Source organism: Podarcis erhardii (assembly GCF_964252035.2).
Source record: "Podarcis erhardii genome assembly, chromosome: 15".
Taxonomy (NCBI): domain Eukaryota; kingdom Metazoa; phylum Chordata; class Lepidosauria; order Squamata; family Lacertidae; genus Podarcis; species Podarcis erhardii.
Window position 1 is genome coordinate 40,586,263 of NC_138505.1, and position 11,046 is coordinate 40,597,308.

Genomic DNA, 11,046 nt, shown 5'->3' on the forward strand with positions numbered 1-11,046 from the left:
TGGGCTCTGCATGCAACCCATTTAAGAGACTTGGTTTGGTTCTTCAAATTGGCCCATCCAATGATTCATCACCAGCAATCTTCTTGCTTACAGGGTTTGCCTTTTTAACAGGCTGATAGAGAAACATAATCACCCTTAGGCACGCCAGATGTGGACAATTTTACAAGTAGAGTTTAATCAGTTCATCGCTAACAGCAGAGGGTGTCAGGACCCCAAGGTCTGTAAAGAGCAGAGTGATCAAAGATGGGGAGGTATAATCGATCCAGGGATGCTCCTCTGTAAGTGCCTTACGCTGATTCAGCGTGTCCGCTTTGTACTGGGGAAGAAATAAGAAAAAGTGGTGAGTTATCACTTTCTGTGAAAGGACACTTTTTTCATCTAAGTTTGGCAGCATGACTTAGAACACAGCATCGCAGAGCTGAGAGGCACCTAAAGGTAATCTGGTCTAATCACCTGCCCATTCAGAAAAGTTGGCTTCTACATCGTCCCTAATAGGCAGGCACCCAGCGCCTGCTTTAAAAGCTCTAATGAACAAGAGTGCCGCACCTTGCAGGGAAGGGAGGCAGCTTGGGGGCAGAGCCTTGGCTTCGCATGCAGAAGGTCCCAGGTTCATTTCCTGGCTGAGAGTGTTGCCTGCCTGCAACGCTGGATCACAGTTTTGCAGACCATACTAAGACAGAAGGATTAGTATTTGATTTGATTCCCACCCTCTCTTTTTTCCTTTTCCTTTCTCCTCCTGTGATGAGGCTGTATTTTAATGTTTCAATATTTTAATGTTGTATTAATATTGTTTTTAAGTTGTATTCATTCAACTTGTTTTTATTATTGCTTGTTAGCCGCCCTGAGCCCGGCCTTGGCTGGGGAGGGCGGGGTATAAATAAAAATTATTATTATTATTATTATTATTATTATTATTATTATTAGACTGATTCAGACTGAGGCAGCCTGTGGTCCATCAAGAAGGTCCTCCTGACATTTTGCTTAAATCCTTTTCCTTGCCATTTGAGCCTGTTGGTTTGGGTCCTGTTACAGTATTCTGTACATGTGTAACATTCAACACACATATGCCCAGGCTGCATAGTCTGAACACAGGCTGACAATGGGAAGCTACCTTACACCAAGTCAGGCCCATCTAGCTCACTGCTGTCGACACCACAAGTGGAAGAGGATGAAGCAGCCCTTCCGCTGCGCTTGGATCCAGCTCTGTCCTTTGCTGAATTGTGACCCTAGGAACTTGGTAACTAAGATCTAATGCCTGAGCTTGATTTCCAAACCCTTTTCCTTTTATGTCATTCTTTTAGATTGTAAGCATGAGGGCAGGGACTGTCGTATTGGTAAGCATTTGTAGGCTACTCTGGGAGTCTATTTTGGCTGAAGAATGTGGGGGAAAGTGCTTGAAATAAATAGCTGAAAGAACTCTCCTCAGCTCGAGCTACAGTATGGGTTTTAATAAAAGGTGGGGTTTTGCTTAGTTGACAACTTATATATTGCCCTTTCCACAAGTTACAGGGCAGTTTACAACAAAGCAAACAGATAAAGAAATATAAAACAGATAAATCTATTAGAAACATGTACCATCAATCACTGAATTAAAATTATTAACAGTGGCCGAAATCAGTGGCTCCTCAAAAAAACTGCCAAAAATAGGCAAGTCTTGCACAGCTTCACCCAATTCAGATGCCATGGAGAGACAAGAACTGGGTGTCACCCACCCACCATTTATTTCTCCACTGAATGCACATCCTGCCCTTCCTCCTGAATTAGTCCAGGGTGGCCCACCCACCCACAATTCAAAAACAAAGCAGCTAAAATTAGAAAAACTATTACAATTAAAAACATCTAAAAGCAGTGACCATTAAAAACAACACTTCATCTGACACTACAGGGTTGCCAGGAACAGGATTCTTCAGTCCCTAAATGCCTGAGTAAACATTAATGTTTTCAAATTCATTCTGGAAGTTGATAATGAAGGCGACAAATGCACCTCAGTGCCCCAAATCCCTGGGTGGCTGCCCCTTATACTGATTTACTTCCAAGATCAGACATTAAATTCCTCAGAGGTTTCCACCCCATTGCAGGCTACAGAGTTTTGAATGCAGATAACCAGGAAGCAAAGTTAGTTTTCCTTTACCTTAAATTTATCTGGGACATCCTGTTGGTTCAGAGGGAAGAGTCTCACAAACTTGAAGCTCTCTGCCACCACGTAGAAGGGCTTGTTCTGAGCTTTGGCGCACACAGCCATTTGATTTGTGCCAATCTGAAAAGGCCATGGGGGGAGAGAGAGAAATGTTCTCAGGTTATGATGAGGAACCAAACACCCCTTGCTTTATGATACAAAAGAAACCCCAAGGGTAAGATTCTGTCAAAACCAAGCACAGTGAAGTCTTGTTGAGAGATTTACAGTTCAGTCCTATATAAATGTCTACTCAGAAGAAAACCCCATTGAGTTTAATCAGGTTCCCACATAAGTAAGCTACAATTTTATACCTACTAAGCTACTGTGAAATAAAGGGATTTCATCCTGAGTTGACATGCCTAGGTTTGCGCTATAAAGTACATGTTTTCCCCCTCACTGAAAATCAGTGGAACTTCAAAACGCTTAACTGTATCCTGTATTATACCTGCAAGAAAAATAACCAACTCCCTTGATTCAGGTCTCAAAACCTGTGAGAAAAAGGGTATGTTCACATATAAGCAAGGCTTATGCTATGCATGTATGATAGGATTCCACAGAAGGCAGAACATTCATATGTACATGGGTGTGTGGGTCCACATTCTAGCTTTCTATTCTATTTTATTTTAAAAAACCATTTTCTGGCCCTTATGGTTGTAAAGAACGCAGTTTCCACTCAGAAGGGACATACATGGTTTCTGCTCAGATGACAGAGGAGCAGCTAAACAAGTTTTCCACTGGTCAACACTTCTGCTCTATGTAGTTTTATGTCGCTCCCCTTGACTAGCAAAATTAGAATGTATTATGTACAATTATGCCCCATATAAGTAAATAGGCAATGCTGCTTATTTATTTTGAACAATATATACAGGCTGCAGAATTCTAACATTTGTTTGGGACAGCTGGGAAGAAAGAGAGGGGATGGAATCAAACAAGTTTTTACAAAGGAAAGCTGACTAGGATTTTTAAAGTCTTTTTGGTGTGTGTGTTGGAGGGAAAAAACTAAGGAATGACAAGCACTTTCTTCTGCTGTTCCCGAGCTTCTTCCTTAAATAATCTGGCTAACCAATGGAAGAAAGCAGGACGTTGGAGAAGACGGGACTTTTGTTCGGATCTAGCAGGATAGCTCTGGAAAAACAACTATTTCCCAAAATGTATTTAGAGAGCCACGAAAAACCTGGGCAGACGCGCACTTTACCTTGTTAATAATTCCTCCATTTTCTACCACTCCTTCAGCACCAACTATCACCAGGTCCACTTTCTCCATGATGTAGCTGTTCAGAAGGAACAAAAACAACTCAATTCCTGTTCCATCCAAGGAGTTATTTGGGGTGGGGCCACTGTGATGCACAGAGCCACTCCTGTTACGCTTTCAGCTATACCTTACGGGGTCCTCGCTGCGAGATCACATTCACCCGGTGCTATACCAGCTGCACTGGCTCCCGATGGAGTACAGGGTCAGGTTTAAGGTGCTGGTTTTAACCTTTAAAGCCCTATACGGCCTAGGACCCTCATACCTACGGGACCGCCTCTCCTGGTATGTCCCACATAGGAACTTACGGTCTTCAAATAAAAACTTCTTGAAGGTCCCAGGCCACAGAGAGGTTAGGCTGGCCTCAACTAGAGCCAGATCTTTTTCGGCTGTGGCTCCGATCTGGTGGAACGCTCTTGTCACTAGAGACTAGGCCCCTGTGGGACTTGACATCTTTCTGCAGGGCCTGCAAGACAGAGATGTTCCACCAGGCCTTTGGCCAGGGCACAGTCTGACCCCCTCCTTCGGCAATCTTCGCAGAGCTCTGGCCCAGTGGCTGCCATTAGTTTGATTTGAGTTAATTTTATAATGAATGATTTTGGTATGTTGTACTATTTTATTGTTGTTAGCTGCCCTGAGCCCGGCTTCGGCTGGGGAGGGCGGGATATAAATAAAATTTATTATTATTATTATAATAATATTATTATTATTATTACCCTCCCCTTGCCACTTGTTTTACACTTGGGAGAGAAACACAAGACTAGCCGTGGAACAGCCAAAGGGAAAGGAGGGGGACACAGGAACACAGGAAGCTGCCATATACCGAGTCCCATCAGTGGTCCATCTAGCACAGTACTGTCTACACAGACTGGCAGCAGCTCTCCAGGGTTTCAGGCAGGCTCTCTCCAACCCCCACCTGGAATCTCTGGGGACTGAACCTTGGATCTTCTGCACCCAAGGCAAACGCTCTCGCACTGCGCTATGGCCAACAACCTTGGCTTACTAGTGCAAGAACCAGCCCTTTAAACACCAGGATGCAGCAGGTTGTCTTCCCCTGCAGCCCTCACAGCAGGTCACTATGTCCAACTGCCCTTCAAAAGCCCAGCTGCAGCACCAACCACACAGACATACCCAACGGCAGCATCCAGGATGATGGTCACAGGAATGCCAAGTCTACTGAGTGCCTTTGCCATCTTCTGCCTGTGTAATTGTTAATAGGTTTTTAAAATTAATAGTTTTTTTGTTCAAAACAGTGTTCTAAAAATAACAGAATAAATATATATATATATTTAAAAAATCAAATTAGCTCCTGGTATAGAATTGTTTTTTCTTCTCATCATCAGCAACTCCTACCCCTCCTTTTGCACTGAGGATGTTGTTTCAAGAAATCGGGTCTAAACAAATTTAACAGAGAGCAGGTCCTAATGAACTCAGAGGGGTTTATTTCTAAGTGACATGCTTCACATTGTGCCACTGGAGATTAAGAAAACTACGGAGCTCCACAAATTTATTCCCCCAATGGTGACATCTCCTTCCACAAGTCTTTTGAGATTTGCAGAGAAACCTTTCCACAAAGTGAAACAGACTCCTCCCTCAAGCCCTCTGGCTGCTTTCCCACTGGTTCTTCCCTTCACTGTAGCCTGGCACGAAGCAAGGTTGCTCTTCTCCACCCCACCCCCCTCAAATCCTCTGGTTCATGCAGAACAGTAAGGGGAAGAGAGGCAGTGCTGTGTAGTGGTTAGAGCAGGCTTTCCCAAGGTGGTTCTCCTAGATGTTGTAGGACTCCAACTTCCATCAGCCTCCAATTGCTAGGAATGATCAGAGTTTAGTCCAACACCTGGAGGGCACCACGTTGGGGAAGACTACGGTAGAGTGTTGGACTGTAAACACAGAGTCCCGGGTTCAAATCTCCACTCACCATGTGGCTCATTGTGAGGTCTTTGACCCAATCACCATCTCTCAGCCTACCTTACCTCACATGGTGGCTGTGGACAGAAAATTCTGGGGAGTGGAGGAAATAAAATCTTGTATACTATTCTGATTTCCTGGGAAGAAAGAGGAATTTAAAACATGGGACATGTGGCAAAAGCCCAACCTAAAAAAAGTTGGCAAATCCATTCACCAAAACCTATTGATTCTTGGGCTGCTCTTAAATCAAAGTGATTTACCAGCTGCTGAATTTGCAGACTGATCTGCTGTGTGCTTACTTCCAAGTTCAGTGTCCAGAAGACTGCCCCCTAAATTTGCAGGGGGGGGTAAACCTTTCCAGATAAAGGCAGACAGCAAATGGCTTCCTCTGTTTGCACAGAGCCTCGTGCCCCTAACATAAAGAAAAGAGAAGTCCCATCTACTTGCCCTGCTTGATCAGGCTGCGATTCAGTGATGTAGACACTGAAACGTTTCTTTGCTTCCACGGCGGCTTCTAACACTCGCAGGACCACTTTGGAGTAAGCGTGAGTTAAGATTCTCTGCGGAGGCAAGGCACAGGATTCTTCAGTTTATTGCATGCCACGGAAATCCACTCGAGATTCTGTCCAGGCTATATTAACATCCATGAGGTTGGATGGGATCCTGAGGGTCATCTAGTCCAACTCCCTGCAACGCAGGAATCTCAACTAAAGAATCCAGGACAGACGGCCATCAGCCATGGATGCAAAACTTGGAAATGGGCTCTGTGACAAAACAGCTTATGCTAGGGCAGTGGACCCTCTTCTGGCCTTGGGGGCCTGGCAAATGCCCAGCCTCTGGCGCCAACCCTGTGAATAGCCACTGTCACAGAATCATATTATCGTAGTGTTGGAAGGGACCCCATCTAGACCAACCCCCTGCATTGCAGGAACTTTCTGACATTAAGAGCTGTTTGACGGTGGAACAGACAACCTCAGGAGGTGGTGGACTCTCTCCTTCGTTGGAGGTTTTAAAGCAGAGGCTGGATGGTTAGTTAGTTAGTCTGGGTAGTTACACAGTGGTGCCTCGCAAGACGAAAATAATCCGTTCCGCGAGTCTCTTCGTCTAGCGGTTTTTTCATCTTGCGAAGCAAGCCCATTAGCGGCTTAGCGCTATTAGCGGCTTTTAGCGGCTTAGCGGATAAGCGGCTTAGAAAAAGGGGGGGGGGAGTCGGAAAAACTCTCAAGACATTTTCGTCTTGCAAAGCAAGACCATAGGGAAATCCATCTTGCGAAGCACCTCCAAAACGGAAAACCCTTTTGTCTAGCGGGTTTTTCGTCTTGCGAGGCATTCGTCTTGCGGGGCACCACTGTATAGCAAAGTTGCATCCTGCATTGCGGATTCTTCTCCCTGAGCGGAGGGCATGGCTGGAGGACCTCCAAGGTCTTTTCCATTCTATGATTCCATGCCTGGCTTAGCTCAGAAATTCATAGGATACAATGTTTTCTGCCCAGCATCAGTTTCTGCACACACATGGAGCATCTGTGGGATACGCACAAGACATTTCACTCTATTTCTTTGCCCTAATATGACCCAAGCTCACTTACCCCACCATCTTTGACAAAAGTGTGGCAGAGTTCAGCAATTTTGCTCCTTGAATTAGAGGTTCGAGCAAGGAAAAGCTTCCCTCGCTGAATCATGATATCTTTGCATTTGGAATAGTCCTGGGAAAAGCAGCACAAGAAACAGAATTAGAGTATCTTCCAGTCATAATCCAGTGGAGTCCTTTGATTAATTTTTGACAGATAAACAACAATAAAAAATAATCCATATTAGCACTTTACTGTTATATGTATGATAGCACAACAATATAGTTTCTTATTCTGTATAATTTCAAAGTGAAATGTTTAACATGTCTAGATATGCATTATGTAATTTGTACTGTTTCTATAGTTATACCAGTTGGAAAAAGAAAGAAAAAATATCTAGTGAAATAAACTAGAGTATGCCCTGGGTATCATGCTTATCACAACTTTGTTTACAAGCAACTGCTTGGTAGCCACAGGTGATAAGGAATTGCATGCATGCAAGATACTGAGCCAGTTAGCAGAAGAAGGAAGGAGCCCATCATCCCTCTACAACCAGCACAGAAATTTATTATTAACCTGATTTATTTATTCTCCTCCTGTCAGCCCTCTGCTGTTTTTTTGTTTGGTGCAGGCTAGTAACTTCTATAGGCTTATTTACAAGACTGGCTTACCAGAGAGAGAGAGAGAGACAGAAAAAGTGATAAAGACATCCTCTGAGTCTTCTGAGGTGCACAGAGTGATATACAAACTTTCCAAATGCTACAGAGTCCTCTTTCACTGTTACCAGCACATGATTTGTTCCAGTGCTGGTCCCTGATATTTAAAACTGGTTCCAGATTATAGTAAGGAAGTAACTATGTATTTATTTAATTTCTATACTGCCTTTCATCCAAGGATCACAGGGCAGTTTACAATGTAAAAACAATGTAACAATGTAAAAAAACAAGGTAAAAATACGTAACACAGGAACAAACAAAAACAATACCTGCCACAGTTTAAAAGGCCAAACATTGCTCAATTAGCCAAAGGCCTGGGAAAGAGGAAAGTTTTCACCTGGCTCCTAAAGATACAGTGGTGCCTCGCAAGACGAAATTAATCTGTTCCCTTGCGAAGCAAGCCCATTGACGGCTTAGCGGGTTAGCGCTATTAGCGGTTTAGCGGCTTTTAGCGATCAGCTGTTAAGCGGCTTATCAGCGGATCAGCTGGTAAGCCGCTTAGCGGCTTAGGAAAAGGGGGGAAAAGGAAAAAAACCCGCAGGAACTTGCAAGACATTTTCGTCTTGCAAAGCAAGCCCATAGGGAAATTCGTTTTGCGAAGCGCCTCCAAAACGGAAAACCCTTTCGTCTAGCGGGTTTTCCGTCTTGCGAGGTGTTTGTCTTGCGGGGCACCACCGTATGTAACCAAGGTGCCAAGTGAGCCTCTCTAGGGAGTGCATTCCACAAATGTGGAGTCACCGCAGAAAAGGCCTGTTCCTGTGTTGCTGCCGCCTGGGCCTCTCGTGGAGGTGGCACAGAAATAAGGGCCTCAGATGATGATTGCAGGTTCATATGGGGAGAGGCAGTCCCTGAGTACTCAAGGCAAACGTGTTTCATTGCAGCTCTTGTGGTGCTGCTCTGTATTGCCTTCATCTAAAAACCAACAACGGTGTAAAGAAGACTACTACCAAACACTTGCCACCCTTTATGAAAATCTAAGTGAAACTTACTGGATTCTCCAAAGACGTGAGGCTGATGAATCTTAAGAAGAGCTCTCCCCCAGAAGAGACAGCAACTGAAGAGTCAACACCAGAGAGAATTTCTATTGCATGTTTGAGGTTTGCTCTCAACCCTTGAATTGTCTCACCTTGACAGAAAGAGGGAGAGAGTAAGCTACTAAAGGCCCAATGACAGCATTGTCCAGGGGTGAGCAGACATAGCTTACAGGATCTACTTATTTATTAAGTTTATATCCTGCCCTTCCTCCCAGGGCAGCAAATAACAAGTGATAAAGAATGAAAGACATATTTAAAGCATATTAAAAACAATTCCAATACAGATGCACACTGGGACAAGAACTCCAATTAAAAAGCTTGTTGAAAGAGGATGTTTTCAGTAGGTACTGAACAGAGACAGCACCTGTCTAATATTAAAGGGAGGGAATTTCAAAGGGAAGGAACCCCAATACTAAAAGGCCTGATTCCTACATTGTGCTGAACAAGCCTCTGGATAAGATGGCGTCTGCAAGAGGCTCTCACCAGCAGAGCACAATAGCTGAATATAAGGGGTATTCAGGTATCCTGGTCACAAGCTGTATAATGCTGTATACACCAAAACCAGCACCTTGAACTCAGCAAGGTAACAGCAAAATTTACTATAAATCAAAAGTTCCCGGAAAACCAGGTGCAAACTGGTAGCTCCACAGCTCAGCCCACCCAATCTGATTGCCTTACGTGCCTTTGTCCCTCTTCAAGAACTCCAACAAGACATTGATGGCTGCCACAGCAGAGGCAACATCTGGCTCCTGTGTAATCTTGGTTTTAAAAGCTTCAACCAGCTCTGAAAAGAAGATATGGGGCAGGATGGAAAAAGGGGAGAGTCATTGAGGTTCTGCTTTCACACTTCACAAACTACGGTAGCTGTGCTTTCAGTTATTACAAATTCATTGCAATGGTAGTTTAAATTGTCAGCTTTGGAATCTCCACAAACAGTCGCAGTTGCTTTTATTAAGAGATCCAATAATTATGATAATTGACACAACATTTTACAAGAAGGTAGCTATGCAGCAGAGCCCCTGAATCTTATGAAAAAGGTTCCAGATTCAATCCCCAGAATCTCCAGTCAAAAAGGATCAGAGAGCAAGACCAGCATTCTGATCTGGTTCAAAGACAGTATGGGCAGTGGCGTAGCGTGGGAGGTGCAGGGGGGGCCGGCCGCACTGGGCGCAACATCTGGGGGGGGGCGCTCGCCGCCTCCGGAGTCGCCGAAGAGCCTCGGGCGCAGGCTGTAGCAGAGCCCCATGTCTTGTGGAACCGACGAGCTGTGTGCGCGTCTGGGCTGAAGGCGTCCGGCAGGCAGCGGCTCTCAGTGCTCGTCACGGTCCCCGCGTGTCAGGGCCGCGGAGGGCGCGCCAGGCAGCCCCTCCTCACAGCCCCCCCCCCCGCCGCTGCTGCTGCTGCTGCTGCTGCTGCAGCTGCTGGGCCATGTTGCATTTTCCTTGCCTCTCTGCCCTCCTCCTCCTTCGGGCAAGTGGCGTCATTTGGGCGGCAGCACCAGCGGCAACTCGCCTCAGATCACCTGACACGGACCTGCCGCCGCCGTCGTGGCTACCTTACCGTAAATACCCCAGCCCAGGCAGCAGCAAGAAGAAGCTGGCAGCGGTGGCAGGTTAGGGGTTAGGGGCGCAAATTACTTGCCTTGCCCCGGGTTAGGGGGCGCAAATTACTTGCCTTGCCCCGGGTGCTGACAACCCACGCTACGCCGCTGAGTATGGGGCTTCCCTCTAGCTTGATCCGGAAGCTGCATTTGGTGCAGAATCATAACATTTATGAGGTGGGAGCCTTGTGACACCATAAAGGTTAACACACTTATCATGGCTTTTGGGAACTCTTGTGGTTTATATACTCTTCAACATATGCTGTCCCGAGATGCAGGTGGGTGTTTGTGGAACTGATAACAGCGGAGTCAGAAGGAAAAGAAATGCATAAAAGCACGAACAAGGTAATTACAGTACCAACAGTGGCCAGTCTCACACGCGGTTGTTGTTGCTAACACCAACATGCGTTTATATCTGACAGTAAACCATTTCATATTATTCTGTTTCCATCTAACACACACACATATATATAAAATACAAATTTATTTGGCCACTGATGGGAATCTCCTCCTTTTGTTGCTGTTTGGATGACAGAGTTGGGGACATACTCTAGAAAACCGAAACAACAACGATAACAATAATAATATTAATATTATTAATAATAATAATAATTTACCAGCCGCAGCGCGCAACACTCACTGCCTTACCTGCTTCGTTCATGGTAGGAGAAAATGTCGCCCAGACCTTCCCCGCTGCTCTCCCGATCCGCGCTGCCCCTTGGGCGGAACCTTCGGCGCCGCGCCGCTTGGCCTCGCCGGAAACCTTTCCATGCTGCAGTTACTTCCGGGGAAGCG

At 45.4% G+C, this 11,046-nt stretch overlaps 1 protein-coding gene across 1 annotated transcript; it reads right to left on the reverse strand.

Moving 5' to 3' along the window:
- Positions 1-149: 149 nt before the first annotated feature.
- Positions 150-11,046, reverse strand: EIF2B1 (eukaryotic translation initiation factor 2B subunit alpha). Its single transcript, XM_081841641.1, has 9 exons — positions 10,900-11,046; positions 9,334-9,435; positions 8,607-8,743; positions 6,920-7,036; positions 5,777-5,893; positions 4,557-4,621; positions 3,372-3,447; positions 2,132-2,257; positions 150-316 (listed from the first exon to the last, which is right to left on the reverse strand). Exons 1-9 carry the CDS (start codon positions 10,910-10,912, stop codon positions 161-163), a joined length of 909 nt encoding a protein of 302 aa, XP_081697767.1. The 5' UTR covers positions 10,913-11,046; the 3' UTR covers positions 150-160.